The sequence below is a fragment of the Durio zibethinus genome, chromosome 4, assembly GCF_047325235.1.
Source record: "Durio zibethinus cultivar Kanyao isolate XHJ-2024 chromosome 4, ASM4732523v1, whole genome shotgun sequence".
Taxonomy (NCBI): domain Eukaryota; kingdom Viridiplantae; phylum Streptophyta; class Magnoliopsida; order Malvales; family Malvaceae; genus Durio; species Durio zibethinus.
This window is the reverse complement of record NC_143165.1, coordinates 36610644-36627700: the sequence shown is the minus strand read 5'-3', so window position 1 is coordinate 36627700 and position 17057 is coordinate 36610644. Positions and strand designations below refer to the sequence as shown.

The 17057-nt window shown below is 35.9% G+C and overlaps 2 protein-coding genes and 2 pseudogenes across 4 annotated transcripts; 3 read left to right on the top strand and 1 right to left on the bottom strand.

The window, feature by feature from the left end:
- Nucleotides 1–69: 69 nt before the first annotated feature.
- Nucleotides 70–4875, bottom strand: LOC111287650 (putative apyrase 6). Of its 2 annotated transcripts, XM_022878322.2 has the most exons (8): nt 3979–4875; nt 3208–3320; nt 2541–2648; nt 2076–2130; nt 1457–1639; nt 1267–1364; nt 874–1070; nt 70–746 (listed from the first exon to the last, which is right to left on the bottom strand). In XM_022878322.2, exons 1-8 carry the CDS (start codon nt 4616–4618, stop codon nt 665–667), a joined length of 1476 nt encoding a protein of 491 aa, XP_022734057.2. In that variant the 5' UTR covers nt 4619–4875; the 3' UTR covers nt 70–664. The 2 variants fall into 2 exon arrangements, with proteins under 2 accessions (XP_022734057.2, XP_089616269.1); XM_089760143.1 differs by lacking the exon at nt 70–746 and having other exon boundaries at nt 1047–1178; nt 3979–4858.
- A 2272-nt stretch (nt 4876–7147) lies between these two features.
- On the top strand, nt 7148–9585 carry LOC111288320 (pentatricopeptide repeat-containing protein At2g02980, chloroplastic pseudogene; annotated as a pseudogene).
- Nucleotides 9586–10301: 716 nt separating this feature from the next.
- Nucleotides 10302–11859, top strand: RNS1 (ribonuclease 1). Its single transcript, XM_022878199.2, has 4 exons — nt 10302–10470; nt 10565–10723; nt 11093–11291; nt 11416–11859. The coding sequence occupies exons 1-4, from the start codon at nt 10369–10371 to the stop codon at nt 11637–11639; spliced, it is 684 nt and encodes a 227-aa protein (XP_022733934.2). The 5' UTR covers nt 10302–10368; the 3' UTR covers nt 11640–11859.
- Nucleotides 11860–13741: 1882 nt separating this feature from the next.
- LOC111289071 (ribonuclease 3-like) lies at nt 13742–16895 on the top strand (annotated as a pseudogene). Its single transcript, XR_016341901.1, has 4 exons — nt 13742–13834; nt 13917–14075; nt 15023–15220; nt 15325–16895. The product of XR_016341901.1 is annotated as a ribonuclease 3-like (transcript).
- Nucleotides 16896–17057: the final 162 nt, after the last annotated feature.

Here is a 17057-nt window from a genome sequence, read left to right as displayed (position 1 = left end):
ACAGCAACTTTCCAGTTCGATATTAACCAGACAGCATTTTCTATGGTTGGAAATGCATAAAGAACAACATTTGAGACATGAAGGTATTTTCATAGCAAAACACTTTAGACAACAATCGAGGAAGCAGTGATACAGATCTGAAAATACCCTGTCACAACTAATCCATGACACTCCTTATCTAATCCTCTAGTGTAAGTAAAATGATGAAAAGAAAAAGTGGTATAATGAGCTATGGATTTTAGTTCCTGGTAGATACAAATTGGGAATCTGATTTTCTATCCTAGTTCCACACGAAAAAAGTTACAACTAAATCCTATGTTGAAACTCAATGACATACAATCTTACATCGCCATGGTGGCCTTAAGGTGCAGTAAACCAAGGAAGCATGAAAATAATACCATGAGTCATTCACTCTCCTCCTTTACTGCAAAATAATTAGGATGGCATTCCATCTCGACTGTACAATGCTATATCAACTTCTACTGATACGAGTAACTATATATCGTCCTTTCTGTAGATCATACACTGTCTTCAACTGGAGTTTCCTCCATTTTGATATAGACCAAGCTATGAACGTTAGTATTGCAGAAATGGCAATAATGGAAAGTAATGTGGGTGAATCATTGCTGATAATAGTGGTTATCCAGGCAGGTTGCTTCACATCCTAGTTGGATGTGCTTTGCAATATGAAAGCTCCCAAGGCCCAATCCAGGGGCATATTTTCCACCTGATTAGCGAAGCTGATCCTGTTTAGGATTGAATTACCATCAGTAAAATTTCGGTTCAGAGAATGAATAAAGCTATTGATAAACTGCATGGTCTGTTTGCTTTTGACGACACTTGTGCAATTTCACAGTAAAGCAGGAAATATACCTTTCATCATCCAAAGCAATTTCAAGGCTATCATGAAGTAAGGCCACAATATATGCTGAAGAAAAACAATAGCGCAACAGATCTTCCTCATCAAGTGATTGGTGTTTCTTCTTCAATTTGGACCAATCCTCTCCACAGAAATGTTGCCCCGCCATCATTAGATCAGAAAGAAAGGCCCTTTGGCGCAACCTAAAGAACTAATCCAGCAGGAGAAGGTAAACAAAGAAATGGAAGGCTTTTAAAAATCAGATACTCAGTGCATCCAAGCATGCCTTACATGGTTTTAGGATGTATGCTTATTTCTCCTAAAAAGATCCATGTAAGGCATGTAAAAAGTGGGCGGAAAATTAAGCAAGCATAAGCCAGTAAGAAAAACAAAGATAATAATTATACCTTTGAGGTATAGAAGAAATTTTCAGTTGCCAAAAATTTCCCTCGAAGCTTGGGCATGAAAACTGACCCCAAATAACAGTGATCGTAGGAACATTTCTCTGCATCTCAGAATATATAGTAAGTATTATCCCATGGCACAAGGTAATGCAAATAATGTGGAGGACAAGGTAATTCTAAGAGAGTTTGTAACCTTTTCCTTTTTGTAAGAGCATTAGTGCAGCAGATCTGCACGCTGAGAAGTTACCCCTAGCTTGAAGTTCAGGAATATATTTACTTTTTTCAGCCATAGAATCTAGCGAAAGCTTCAATGACCCAGGCATGTACCCTTTTAGTGTACAAGGATCTATATACATTTCCTTATGAAGAGACTCAGCTGCATTGAGTTAAGAAAAAAATAATGAGCTATACAAACATAATAAAGTAACTAACTAGTAACTCCACGCCATCACTATCAAAGGTAACAAAGATCCTATGAAAATATCCAATGAAAAAAACTTTGATTCTAACAACCTTTAACGCCAATTATGAATAGCCATAAATGACCAAATGTAAAAAAGAAAACAACTTTTAGAATTAAACATTCAAACCCAGCCTGAATGGTCAAAACCGTAAATATATAGACAGGGCTCATACTCAAGTTTAGATCTCTTCCTCAAGTTTAACGTTGCAAGACTCAGAGATGATTAAAGTACACGGCATGACTGAAATTCCTACTTTGATTTCAAGGCACAATAAATAACTTTTAAGACCTCTTCAAGCACTTCTAAGCCTGCAAAACCTCTGCAGAAAGCGAAGGAATTGAAACATACTTGGACTGAAATCTCCCTCAATAAGTGATTCCCTCAATAATTCATGTGCAACATTCTGAAAAAATGACAAAAGTTAAAAGCTCCTATATCAAGTTTGGATTTATTGACAGAATCTGTAATGACATACTTCAAAAATCACAATGCAAAACCATATTGAAATAATACTAAAATTAGTTAGAAGTTAGATCTGCAATTATCATTATTACTTTTTAAGGAATGAAGTAAAACACTTGGCAGAAGGACAGTCATTCAGTCATTTCTACTTCCAGAATTTATGAACAAAAAATCTTCTCCGTCCCTTTAATTTTAACCATGCAAAACATACCAAAGCATTTCACTAGGAACAAGAATAATTAAAAAACCCAACCATAACTTTTGTGGAAAGATGCCTGCATTAGGAACAGACCTGCATAGCAACCATAACCATAAAAAATGTAGATGAATAGCTATTGATGCAAAGGTTACCTGGCCCAAATGAAGAAAGCTGTGGCTATAGAGGCTGTAAGTGAAATTTCCAAACTTGACGGAGTGTGAAAACTCAGAAGGCATAGGCTCACTTGAGAAAAAGGTTACCTGAAATATAAGTCTAGCAGCCAAGTTAATGGTGATCTTATATGTGCATCTCAACTTGGACATTTTAAGAGCACCAAGCCAAGGACATAAATGCCATCATGCATTTGCCATTAGATGAGAAAGTTATAGCTTCTTGTTTCTTTTAAACTTTTTCTTTCCTCTTTTGACAATGCAGATAGTTTTGTTGCTTTAAGTGGCAGTGATATCTTTTCCAACCATAAATTTTTGCATGTTAATTCTTGTTCCTTGAAATAAAATCAACTTGTTGTCTTTCTGGATAACCAACAAAATGTAGTTCATAGCTCACATCACTACTTGCTTCATGATGTATACGCTCAATAAATAAAGCTTTCTGGTGGATTATGAACTAATTTGAGATATCATTTCTCAAAACACAAGGAGCTTCAAGGAACTCTAGTATGAGGTATCACTAATTAGAAGCTTGAATGACTTGCAAATTCTAGTGTGGAAGAATCCAATTTAACTCTAACAAAACACTAAAGAAAAGATTCCAAATTAAAGAATATAGAAGCAGGGAAGACTCAAGATGAAAACGAACCTGAGCAGATGCCCCACCAAGTTCAATAATTCCAGTTGTATGCAGAGGATTACCTCCAAGAGTTCCAAGTGCATAGTTTGAAACAATCCAAGCATACACACCTTCATCAGAGCCTAAGACATCATAGCATCCAAAACTTAGCTTCAAACATGTGGATCAGGGATTAGAAACTAAAATACAAACATAACAACTGTAAGATTTCCAGTATTTGACTACAAGAACTAATCTTTTCTAAGCCCTGGATACGTAACAAATTATACACTAATATAGCAACCAGACAAAGGATGGAATGCCAACATCTAGAATATCTTAAGAAGTTATCGTTATCATTTTTGTTGGTTCTCCCTATATGATATATAACTTCAGCCTAAATGGACCAAGACAGAAGACCACTGTCTTACATTAGAATCAACATAAACTATTATCCTCTTTCCATTTCTCACATTCCGCTTTTAAGACAACATCAAAGTTTTCCAACTTTGGCTTACCAAATTCATGCAAAACACGGTCAAGCACTCAAATGGCCTTGTCACTTCCATCATATATGCCTGGGAACAAGTCAAGTACTCAAAATTAAAACATAATCTCTTAGTTTTTGCCATTGCTCATTTATATGAGCAAATTATACCTGCATGACTGCATCCAATTAGCATTTCTAGGCCTAACCATACAGCATTATCAACTTCCAATTTTATCATCCAAAGAACTTTTACCCCAAAGATTCCCACATTGCCTCACAAAACTCACTAAAAGCAGCCCATACTGTATTACCTGTAATAACGGAAGCCCAGTCGTCATGAAACTTAAACCCAGAAACCCTAAGCACCTTCCTGCACTCCTCCAAAATCCTCTCCTGCACATCAATATCCAACAACCTCAACCCCGCCGTCGCCATTAACCTAATCTCCGTCTCTGCCCAAAGTTTTCTCGGAACTTTCCTTCTCCCAAACTCCAAAAGCTCTCTCAACGAATCCGCAGCTCCTTCGGGATCCTCCAAGTACGCCGACAATCCCGGATTCACCCTCAAGCTCTCCAACCCTTCTTTAAAATCGAAAACCGGGTTTTTGGTTCCATCAACTCTGTACCCAAGCACGTGAATCCTCGTCCCTGTGCTTCCGCCATCGATTATGATTGCGTACTTTATCGAATCTTTAGAGGAGAAACGGAAAATGCAAATAAAAACTAATAAAGCGAGAGATATGGCAATTGAAATTGCGACGAAACATTGGGTTGGCTTGGTTTGACCAGGGTTTCGGTAAAAAAGAGCGGTGGATCGGGTGTTGGTTCGGATTTGGAGCTTAATTGGGTCCATTTTAAGTGGGTTGGTGGTGGATTTTGATTTCGATTCGACCCGTTTTCGGGCAAGCGATCGTCGCATTAAAAGATCAACAAATTGTTGGGGAAGGAGCATATGATTGTTAAAACCACTCAAAATTTTGTTCTTTTACAAAAAAGAATTGAAATTTTAATCGAAATTGAAGAAAATAAATGCATATAATTTGAAAGAATCAGAATTTTTTTAGGGTTTTTTGGAATTGGGATTAATTTGGAGAGGGAGAGAGCTATGATTCAAAGGTTCCAGCCCTCCCTCTCCTATGAGAATTTTTTTTTTTTTTTTTGAGTTTGTGTTTCAACATTGAACAGCTTTTCTATGCTTTCCAAAACCGCACGGAAACCTCTCCGGTTCGGTCCGATTTAGAAAATTGTCTTCACCGATTTGGACAGATCGCCCCTTGTTTTTTTCTAATTGTAAATTGTTCCACAAGTCTTTTGGTTTAATTGCAGAAACGCCCTTGTTTTTGTTGTCCAACTACACTGTAAATTGTAAACCATTAGAATGGATATGGTAGCCCAAGCTTTTCACTTAGGATGCGCAGTGCTACAAGGAGATTTTGCGAGACAACTGAATCATTATGAGTTTATTATGTAATAAGCAATCAGACAAGCAACAGATTAAGCAACCAGTGATCATTTCCCCTGCGATTACGGATTAGGGTCTAAGTTCCAAAATATCTTTGCTGTAAAATAGATGTAAATTTATATTGTATAAAATATTAAAATTCGTGTATTTATATTATATTTTATATAAAATTATATATAATAATTGATATCGATATAAAAATATAAATTTTTTTTATTTTATTAAACTTATATATAGTTACTATTTTTTAAAAAACATAATTATTATTAAAATTTAAAATCATGTTACCTTTATATATTTTTTTCGAATGATTTTTATAATATGTCGTTATATTTGTATTTTAAATTATCAAATTTACGGTAAAGAGAGGGGACAGGTCATTTATGATTGAATGCATTTCCATTTGAAAACATATCACAAATTTTCCTATGATATCTGTCTATGTTAAAATCTAATTAACATATACAGGATGACCTCAGGATGCAGCTTGTAGCTCCTTGATCTTCTGAGTTCTAACCTCAAACTTCAAATGCATGGCAATGACTTCTTTCAAATCTCATTGTTTTCTCCTGCATCCAAATCAAACTGAAAAATTTACGGCAGATGATCAATGTAACAGACATTAGATAGTAGATTTATGTGTCCAGAATTGTCCACATGTACTTATGATGTTAGATGCTTCAAGGTAGATATTCGAACCCTTCCGTACGAAAGCTGAAGGATTTACCTCTACTTTCTTGGCCAAAAAATCAGAGCTGAACTGGCATATTAATTCTTCTGAAACTGATGCATCAACAGTTTCGCTGTTAATGAATTGGATAAACTAAATGATGTTTATGGCATTAAAAGCTAAAAATATATGCAGGCATTATGGTCATGCAGTATTCCAGCATTTCTCTGTGTAACCAAATCTGCATTTCCTAAACAAACTTTGCGTCTTACTTGGCTTAAGCATAGTCTTTCTTTGCTCATTCATTGCATTCTTCATCACATCATATTCATTTATTCATATGGTAATAATCATTTTTCAGTCTTTCCGCAAATTGGAGTTGTTTAACAACCATCATAGCTGAGATTCAAACTTCCGAAATGTTTTGTTCAGTAAGCAAAGATCAGTAAAACCATAAAATCTTAGCAACAAACAAAGAAGATTGAAAATATGCTTCAAATTCACAAGGCATTCAACGTGCAAAAACAATTAGCTTTAAAAAATAATGAGAGCTGGACGAGAGCTGTACCACTATCTGTAGCCATAACATGGTTAACATTTTCTTGCAAATGTTGAGCCCCCGAAGTAGAATCTAACACTGATAATGGAAAATTAGTGACATAATATGATTCATATACCTGTTAAATTGAAACTAACTTGAAAATTTTCCAATTTTTTGAAGCACCAACCTTCATGATCTAGAGAGTTTAGATGTACCGTACGTAAGTTATCCTTAGATTCTGACATTAGTTCAGCAGAATTTTCTAGGATCAATAGACGGTTATTGCCTTCAACCAATAGTCATTCTTCACTAGGACGAACTCTTTCATCTTAATTTGTCTCCTTACCTCACACCCATGAAGAGATATTTCAGCAGTTTGGCTACCATTTGCATGAACTGTAGCATCTGTAGCATCCCATTGATGTGCAGTTGCATTCCATTGGTTCTTCCTCCAACTTCCCTGCTCAAGCTGCTCTTCTGGGGCAGCCTGACTTAACCTTTCTTTCTCATATTTGAACACCACAATCTTTTTTTGTTGTGAAACATTTTGGAAACATTGCCTCTGTTTGATGGCCATTTGAATTGTTTTACTTCCTGGCACAGTTTAGAGTGTGTCAGCTTCTACCAGAAGAATGTACAATTTAGTTACGTGGCATCATATGGATGGTCGTTACTTTTTAGTTTAATATTCATGAATGCATCTGATTACTATAATTTTCGTCAGTAAGTAAAGCTCTTATCTTTGCTTGTTTTGGCTTCTCTCCACGAACCTTTGAAACAAAATATTTCCACTTTCTAGCTTTTATTTGTTGCTATGGCCGCTGCGCCATCTCCAATAACGTCAATTTCTCCTTCAAAATCAAAACCGAATGGAAAATAATCAAGATTTATCCCATAAAACCAGCACAAAACCCTCTTTCACTTGTACCCAAACGCACCTGTTTGAAAGAACTAAAGCAAATCCAAGCCCCTGCAATCAAAACCCATCTCCAAATGACTTCAGTGTCCTCACCAAGCTCCTCAATTTCTGTACCAAGGACCCAACTTTCATCTCCATGGAATATGCCCAGAAACTATCCGAACCTGATATTATCCTTTTCAACACCATGGCTCGTGGCTATACCCGTTCCAATACCCCAATCCAAGCCATTCCCCTCTTTTCTCAGCTTCTTTCCTTTGGCTTCCTACCTGATGACTACACTTTCGCATCTGCTCTTAAAGCTTGTTCAAGTGCTAAAGCCTTGGAAGAATGTAAACAAATTCATTGTCTTGTCTTTAAACTTGGGCTTAGTCATAACATTTACATATGTCCAAGCCTTATTAGTATGTATATCGAATGTAATGATGTGGATTTGGCTCGCAGAGTCTTTGAGAAGATGTTGGATCCTTGTGTTATTTCTTATAATGCTATTATTACTGATTATGCTAAATGTAGCAGACCAAATGAGGCCTTGTCGTTGTTTCGGGAATTGCAAGTTAAAAGTTTGAAGCCTACTGATGTTACTATGTTAAGTGTTCTGTCTTGCTGTGCTTTGTTAGGAGCCTTGGATTTGGGGAAGTGGATACATGAATATGTTAAGAAACATGGCTTTGACAAGTATGTTAAAGTAAGCACTGCGGTTATTGATATGTATGCAAAGTGTGGGAGCTTGGAGGAGACGCAATTTGTGTTTTTGAGAACACGAGTGTGAGAGATACACCAGCTTGGTCAGCGATGATTGTGGCATATGCAACTCATGGGAAGGGTTATAAAGCCATTGAAACGTTTGAAGAGATGAGAAAGGCAGGGATGCAACCTGATGAGATCACGTTTTTAGGCCTCTTATATGCTTGTGGTCATAATGGACTTGTGGAGGAAGGTTGGAGGTATTTTTCTAGTATGAGTTATAAGTACAGCTTTATTCCCGGGATTAGGCATTATGGATGCATGGTTGATTTACTTGGTTGTTCATTGATGAATTGGCAATCAAGCCTACACTAATATTATGGCGAACATTGTTAGCTGCTTGTAGTAGTAATGGTGATGTTGAATTGGGAAAGAAGGTGATTGAACGAATTTTTGAACTAGATGACTGTCATGGAGGAGATTATGTAAATCTTATCCAACTTGTGCGCAAGAGCTGGGAGATGGGAAGATGTGGATTTCCTAAGGAAATTGATGAAAGATAGAGGGATGGTAAAGGTTCCTGGTTGTAGCTCTCTAGAGGTGGACAATATAGTGCATGAATTCTTCTCTGGAGATGGGGTGAATGTTGTTTCAACATCTCTTCATGAGGCACTCAATGAGTCAATGAAGGAATTGAAGATGGTTGGCTATTTGCCTGATACTTCTCTAGTTTTTCATGGAGAAATGCGAGAAGAAGGGAAAGAAATTTCACTTAGATATCATAGTGAGAAATTGGCCATTGCATATGGACTCCTAAATACTCCCCCTGGATCGACAATTTGTGTGGTAAACAACCTACGAGTCTGTGGGGATTGCCATGCTGCTGCTAAACTTATATCGCATATCTTTAATAGACAGATAATTCTCGGAGATGTCCAACGATTCCATCACTTCAGATATGGAAAATGCTCCTGTGGTGATTTCTGGTAACAGGGTTTATCACTAGTGAAGGACAATTCCTGGTGTTGCCTTGTGAGAGAATTACTACCAACTACTACAGTGTTTTAGCCTTAGATCATTAATTGTCATGATTTGTGTCATGCAAGAAGGATGAAAGGCTGCCTAGGTTGATTCCAGTTATTTATCTTCCATAAGCCATTTTGGTCAGTGACAAAGTTACCTACTGTTGTACAGCATTCTGAGGGTTTGAGTAGGTGCAAAATATTTGATTCCAAGTTTTGATTTATACTCAACAGTTTAATATTACTTCTTCACGTAGTGTAAGTATTGAATCAATTTCAGAGCGTATAGTTTCATAGTCCACCGAAAAATTTTTCCAGTAAGAACTTTTATAGAAGATATCGGATATTGGCAATAGGATTCTGTTGAAATCACTTATTTTGACCGCCAATGACAGCTTCTTTTCAGAAGTTGGGGGCAGTGGAGGAGACAATTGGAGTTGTAAGAGTCGAAGTTCCCATTGTATGCACTCCTTAATATAGTTGCTTATGTAAAGTCTAATCTTTTTTCATTCTAAACTCCTTGATTCCGTGAATAATATCGTAAAGGAATTTGTGAATTATACAATGAATAATTCTTTAATTCCGTTAATGCACTTAATATCGTTGCTACAATTCTAAGATACATGAATCTTGATAATCCATGGAATTAACCCAAACTTACATACAAATTGCCCGAGTAAAGTTTACATTTATGGATTTTTGTTTTCTTGGGTACAATGTTCATAAGGGCCTCAGGCTGCCCCCATAAGAAAAAATTTGCAGGTGAACTAATGCTGAAGACGAGAAGAAGTTGAAAGCTACTCCATAGTGTGTACAGTAGACTTTTTTATCCATGAATGTGAAAGCAATTGCAGATGTGATGCTGCAGATGGGGAAATAAAAAGATATTCTAAACTAACAAGTAATAATTGATGATGTAAAGTCTAAAAAAATGGTTGATTCAATTTGGCAGCTTTGCCGTCTCCATCAAAGTGTCACTTGGTTTTGCAGGTAGGATAGATAGCATGACAAAACAAATCTCAAAGAATAATATAAAAACTTAAAGACTTTTATTTTGACTCTATTGATAGATATAAATGTGGTAGCTTTCACATTCTCACCATTAAATGCATTAAAATTGTTTAATTGGCCCAACCATTTCAGCCAGGCACCCACATTCTAACACATTAGTCAAAATGGGGCTTAGTATGAACACGGGATTGAGTCGACACATTAATTTCGATAATGGGAGAAACGTTACATGCACTGTCACCAACTCAGCATTTGCGGCTCCGGATTCCTTGTCCCCAGCCTTCCATTTTTGCCTATAAAACAGTTTATCAACGTTGGATCATTCTCAAAATTGTGAAACATCAATTAGTAGAGAGAAAAAGAGCTGGCTGAGAGAAGAGGGAAAAAAAAATGAAGTCCAAGTGCTTTGTCTTGATCAATCTTTTGGTTTTACAGTATCTGGTAGTTCTTTGTGTTTCACAGGATTTTGATTTTTTCTACTTTGTTCAACAAGTGAGTAGTTTGATTGTTAATGAGAGTTTTCTTTTGTCTGGGATTCTTTTGATTTTCCTTTTGATTTTTAATTTTAATTACTCTGTGCATGCAGTGGCCTGGATCATACTGTGACTCAGACAAGAATAGTTGTTGCTACCCTACAACAGGGAAGCCTGCAGCTGATTTTGGCATTCATGGGCTTTGGCCTAATTACAAGGATGGATCATACCCTCAAAATTGTGATCCTAACAATCCTTTTAATGAATCTGAGGTAGTTAAACATCCTAGCAATCTTGATCTTATGATTCTGCTGAGATAAAGAATATGATGTTGGTGTTCTTGAGTTGGGTCTAGAGTCATCACATTGGTTTGTCCGCCCAATGAGTTGTTCTGAACTTCTGATTATAAAACCAAAGAATCTAGGCCGGCCTTAAGTTTGTGACAAACTACAGATAATTTTGATTGGGTAAATTGCAAAGTGGGTTACGACATTTGACAGAAGTTTTAGAAGCAAATTTAATGCTTATGAATGACAAATTTACAACTCCTCAAGGAATTTGCTTTTTACTTTCTCCACAAATTTGGCAGAAAACTTGCTAATTTCCTCTTAACATATTCAAAACTGTTTGGCACTGTGCAGGTTTCAGACCTCATCAGTAGCATGAGAAGGAATTGGCCATCATTAGCTTGTCCAAGCAGCAATGGAGAAAGCTTTTGGTCTCATGAATGGGTGAAACACGGTACCTGCTCCAAGTCTGTCCTTGATCAACACAGCTACTTCGGAACAGCTCTCAGCTTAAGGCAACAAACCAAACTCCTTCAAAGTCTTAAAAGTGCAGGTAATCCATGAATTCAACACCTCTCAAAATCACATTTTTCAAGTTACTTTTTCTTGCCAAATACATTGCAGTATTTATTCTAATAGTACTTCTCGGAAAAACAAAACAAATATGGATTTGGCAGGAATCAATCCAGATGGAGGATCTTATAGCCTGGCGAACATCAAAGATGCTATAAAACGAGGAACTGGGTACACGCCATGGATAGAGTGCAACCAAGACTCGTCAGGGAACAGCCAGCTTTATCAGGTGTATTTGTGCGTGGACAGTTCGGGGTCAAACCTCATAGAATGCCCTGTGTTTCCTAATGGGAAATGCGGGTCACAGATTGAATTTCCTACCTTTTAGACTCTGATGATATATATCCAAACTAAACCATTTGTATTTCCTTAATTTGCTCGTTTTACTACTATATCAACTTACCCTTATCATATAGGGGTAGGGCCCGTGATTACATTGACCCCACAGATTAATCATATCTGCTTGTGCTCGTAATGTAATTTCAGAAATCAGAATTATGCTTTAATTCCCCATATATAATATATAAAAACAAAAATATATTTATCCAGCCTTCTTCTACTGTTTCTAACAGTTTCAACTTTCAAGAAAAACAAAAATGATGTTGCAGCCAGACAGCTGGAACAAATCCCAGAGTGGTTGGTTCTTACAGCTTGGAGAGCATTAAAGATGCTGTAAAGAGGAGGAAACTGGGTGTACTAGTATATGAACTAGAGAGTATAAAATCAGGCAAACAGCCAGTTTCTAATCCACCTATCTGGGATTCTGGGGCCTTGATGATGACATAAATCAGACCTTTGCTTCCATATGGGTCCATGGTCTGCCCCTTCCTTTTTATTGATCAGAAATGGAAATTCATTTCTAGAAATTAAAGAAAGAACTAAGCACAAATAGTCATCACAGATCCATATCTGCTCTTTCTCGCAATATGACAAATTGTGAAATAAATTTCATTTTTTCTTTAAAAACAAAGACCAGGAAGTTCATTTAGGCAAATGCTATCAGGAGTAAACAAAATATTGACAGAAAGAAATAAAAAGGGCCAGAATTTGTTATTTGTAATGTTAATCACGCAATCTAGAGGACAATGGATTGAGTTTGGATGTCAGAAGCAAAGAAAAAAAAAGTGAGAAACATGATTTTCATTTATATCAATGACTGAAACCCGAGCAAGAGATTAGCTTTTTAGAGCTTAAAATCAGGCTGATGCATATTGGTTCTTGAGTTGGCATATGGTTTTGGACGTTGCTTCCTTGGTTTTTTTTTTTTTTTGAATTTTTCATCCAGAGAAAAAAAGTTCCCTTCATCAAACAAACCAACCACTTTCAAAAACGATTGAAATTGCATGTGGGTTATCAAACTGTTGACATGCACGCACGGGGGCTACCCTAACAACCCAAATTATTGCGTCCCACTAATTTAATTATAAAGTTGATAAATTAAGCACCAAGTTAGTAATTAAACAGGTCCATAAAACCTAATAAGATAAGAACGAAACCTTTTAGCTCTTACCATTTTCTCGCATTTCAATCCAAATCCAGCCCAAAAACCGATAGGTGCATATATATAGCTAAGTTTCCTTTTGAGTTAGAACAGCCTTAATTTATTACCAAGGGGCTTGATGATACTTCTTCGAGAAGGAATCATCAACAACCGATAAAAAACATCCCTTGTAACAAATTTTTTTTTATAAAATATGTTTGGTTATAAATTTTTTTTTTTTTGATAATTTTAATTTTTTTTTTATATATTTGAAAAGAATAGTAAAATATCATCAATATAAATCAAGATATTATTAAAAATTAAAACAAATATCTTTATCATTATTTTTCGAAACAATGAATAAGTAACTTTTAATTCAAAAAGTATTATTGTTCACTGAAAATAATGTTGAGAAATGCAAAAATCGTTTTATATTTATTTTATGAATGTATATTTAATTGACATTAACTTGCTTCTTTCACATTATAATGATATCATTTTTGTCAAAATGAAAGCAGCAAACAAAATTTTTAAATATGTTCATATTTCAAAGTATATCTCAAATAAAAAACTTGTCACCTTTCTTTCAAAAACATGAACGATAAGTTATCTAACAGATTTGAAAACAAGATTAACCAGGCTTCCTGACTAGATCAAGAAAACAAATCAAATCTAAATGGGAAATTAAAAAAAAAAAAAAACCAAAGACTTGGAAGACGGGGCAAGCGAGATCGTGCAAAAAAACAATATTGTAGATAATCTTAAGACAGGCAAAAAATGCATTAAACTAATCACAACATGACAAGCAAATGTTGTCCCTTGAATGTTTTGTCCTGAACCTACGCTTTTTGCACTATAAATTCATCTACCAAGCAACATTTGACAGAGCTGTCAAAGTTGTCAGTACTTTGTGTGAGAGAAAAATCATCAAGAACATCTGAAAACATGAAACTCAACTCTTTGTCATCAAGCTTTTGATACTACAATACCTATCAGTTCTTTGTCTTTCACAAGATTTTGATTTCTTCTACTTTGTTCAGCAGGTAAGTGATTGTGAGGTTAATTTGTTTAGGATATATATGATCAGATATCATTCTTTTCATCATGAATTGATCATAAATAAAGTGGCCGGGAGCATATTGCGATACAAAATGGAATAGTTGTTGCTACCCCAAGACAGGAAAGCCTGCGGAAGATTTTGGCATCCATGGACTCTGGCCTAATTACAAGAACGGGGGCTACCCTTCCAATTGTGATCCCGACAGTCGTTTCGACAAATCTGAGGTACTATATATATATATATATATATATATATATATTTACGTTACGAACATTATCTGAAAAGATGATCAAAATTGGTTGATTAGGTTGAAGAAAGTGATACAGGTTAATTTCGTCTAGAGGTAAACCTAATGGTTTTAGAGTTTGGTCGCTTACTTAAATGAGACTCGAAAAATACACGAAGACTATAAATTGATGAGACAACCATAAGCAAGATAGAGTTGTTGGTGCCATATGGAAAGACTTTTCTCCTAAGAGCAGTTTTAGGCTTTTAGCCATCCACGCTCAGAAATTGAGAAAAGAGCAAAATTTATGTTTCCACTTTCCAAATCTTCTTAGAGCAAGGGCTGGAGGGGGAAAAATGTGAGCCCTGAGCCCTTCTTTTTTCTCTTTCTCTAGGAGGGATGGGTGCATATGTCTGCTGCCTGTCTTGGGTGGGACAAATTTTATCTTTACGGTTAAACTAAATTTCTTAATTTGGCAGATTTTGGGACAACTTTTATATAAAGGCATTGATGCTGCCATCAGATTATTACTATAGTAAGTAAAGCTTCAGATCCGCCTATGATGACCAGATCAGGTTAGATTAATGCTTTAAGAGGAAATTTCCTCTTTAATCCATTCTTTACTCACAAGACAACAGCTACAAATACGCATTTGGTCACCTTCCAAGTTGCTGGACTTTTCCTGGGACCTCCCAACATGTTGTGCTTCGATTTGGTGAAATGCCTTTCGTAGCTTAAATGAAGCTACTTGCTGCTAAATTACCAATTATTTATATTCTTTCAACATTGTTTAACCACTAGCTGCCTGTACAAGATTTCGTTGTAATGGGCAATTATCATTTGACCAGAGATTCCAAGGAATGTGCAATTATCATTTCATTGTTAATTAGCTAAGATCATGAACTTAATTTATTAACAATACTGTCTTTCCCATCCTGGATATAGTTTTCAGACCTGATTGGCACTCTGGAAAAGGAATGGCCGACATTTCCCTGTCCTAGCAACATGGAATTAAGTTCTGGACGCATGAATGGGTCAAACATGGGACATGCTCAGAATCTGAACTCGACCAACGTGAGTACTTTGAAGCAGCTATCAAATTAAAAGCAAAGGCTAACCTCCTACAAGCTCTGACAAATGCAGGTACCTCAAATTCATTTTTTGAACTAGAGATTAGAGCTTTGGAAATAATTGAGCTGTTCTAACAAGTTTCCTGTTTCCTCTGGGTATAAAATTTTGTTTTTCAGGAATCAAACCAAACGATGAATTCTATGAATTGCAGGCCATTAACGATGCTATAAAAGAAGCTGTTGGTTTTGCCTCTGGCATAGAATGCAATATGGATTCATCTCGTAACAGCCAGCTTTATCAGGTTTACTTGTGTGTGGACACTACGGGGTCAGATTTCATCGAATGCCCTTTGCTACCAAGGTTTAAACGTGGTTCACGCATCCAGTTTCCCAAGTTTTAGTCGAACAATTCCATTTTCTTAATCAATTTATTCAGCAATGATTTCATCCTTTTTTTTTTATGGTAAATTAATCTATGTTTTCGGAAATAAAAGAGTTGTGCATAATTTTAAATGGCTGAAGTTCCAGATTCTTGATAGAATTAGAGTTTCACTAGAGATTATCAAGGATCAATGTCAGGGATCTCTTGCAATGCAGTTTAGTCATTGAACCCACAAAAGAAAGGAGTTAATAATAATAATAATAAGCTATGTTCCTTTCACATTAACTAAGCTATGTCCTTGCGTTATTGAATTTCCTTAATCTTTGTTTACATTTGACGCTATTTTCCATGATTGCCATCAAATGCCAAACGGACCACTCTACTCTTCTTTTAATTCCGTTGGTTACTTTTTTATTTTGGATTATGGAAAATCGTTGTTTCCTTATAGAACTTATCTCTTCAACAGACAGAAAAGACAGAAGTTGTTTGTGCAAAGTTTGTCATGACGACGAATGATGATGCATTTGTTTGCGTGGACAAAAGTAATGGCTTCGATAAATGTGACTCGTGGATTGCTCTATGGACTCATTATTCAGATTCCCAACGTCATCGCAGTACAGATAGCAAGTGGTTTATTAGTCCTGAGGCAATTCTTCTCTCAATTTCTCCAAATGTTTCAACTACATTGACTTGCTGCAATGTCAGTGGATAATGAATCATAAGCTCTAAAATTTTGCTTGTTATGAGCAATGATTGGAAAAGAGCAGCTGTGTTAGTTTTTGTTGGTTTGGATTAGCTCCATGTTAGGTTTGTTCACTACTAAATTTATGCAATCATGGGAAGTTACTGGAATAGGATTTTTTCATTCCTTCTCTTGTGTGCATAATTCTATCTTGTATAACTGATGTTTAAGCTAGAAGATGTGGCAATGGATATATGGATCGCAGATATGAAGAAAGAAGGTTTAGAAGTTGGGTATGTTATTGCTCAATATCAAGGTCCAAGAGAGATGATGTGTTTGTGGCAGAAACTCCATGAGACAAAAAGAGCTACATGCTGTGGTGATCCATAAGCACAGGCAGAGGCTCGAGGAATACAATGGTTTTTAGGTGCTTTTACAGTCAAATATTCACATTTACATTTCATCACCTTGCTGATTTGATCCATCTGGGTGAGAAAGTTCAAATAAAGGGTTTATATTTTTCGTTCCTTTTTTTTTTTTTTGGTGGATGGGATTAGTAATTATTGTTGTATAATTAGCGATATTTTTCTAATGCATATTTGTAGTCAACATTTTTGTTGAGGTCAAATAAAATTCTAAGTAGAAAATGGTAGATGCTCTTGTATAGAGAAGCCATAGCGGTAGGAAATTGCAGGTTTTTACCCAAGTCTGATCTGATGCACACTCCTTTAGTACCTTTCTTTGTATTTTTATTGTATTTGTTTCATGGTGCTAGATTTTTTTTTGTCTAAGTCTACAACCATTCCACTAATTTAAAATCTGTATCATTCAAGAAGAATCTTTGCA

What these genes read in the sequence shown, in the direction of transcription:
- LOC111287650 (XM_022878322.2), bottom strand. Translation starts at nt 4,618, where the DNA reads ATGCTCCTTCCCCAACAATTTGTTGATCTTTTAATGCGACGATCGCTT. An exon ending in CTGGGCTTCCGTTATTACAG is followed by an intron (nt 3,321 to 3,978) that starts GTAATACAGTAT and finishes ATGATGTCTTAG; the next exon opens with GCTCTGATGAAGGTGTGTAT. An exon ending in GCTCTTACAAAAAGGAAAAG is followed by an intron (nt 1,365 to 1,456) that starts GTTACAAACTCT and finishes TCTGAGATGCAG; the next exon opens with AGAAATGTTCCTACGATCAC.
- RNS1 (XM_022878199.2), top strand. Translation starts at nt 10,369, where the DNA reads ATGAAGTCCAAGTGCTTTGTCTTGATCAATCTTTTGGTTTTACAGTAT. An exon ending in TTTTCTACTTTGTTCAACAA is followed by an intron (nt 10,471 to 10,564) that starts GTGAGTAGTTTG and finishes CTGTGCATGCAG; the next exon opens with TGGCCTGGATCATACTGTGA. An exon ending in ATCCTTTTAATGAATCTGAG is followed by an intron (nt 10,724 to 11,092) that starts GTAGTTAAACAT and finishes GGCACTGTGCAG; the next exon opens with GTTTCAGACCTCATCAGTAG.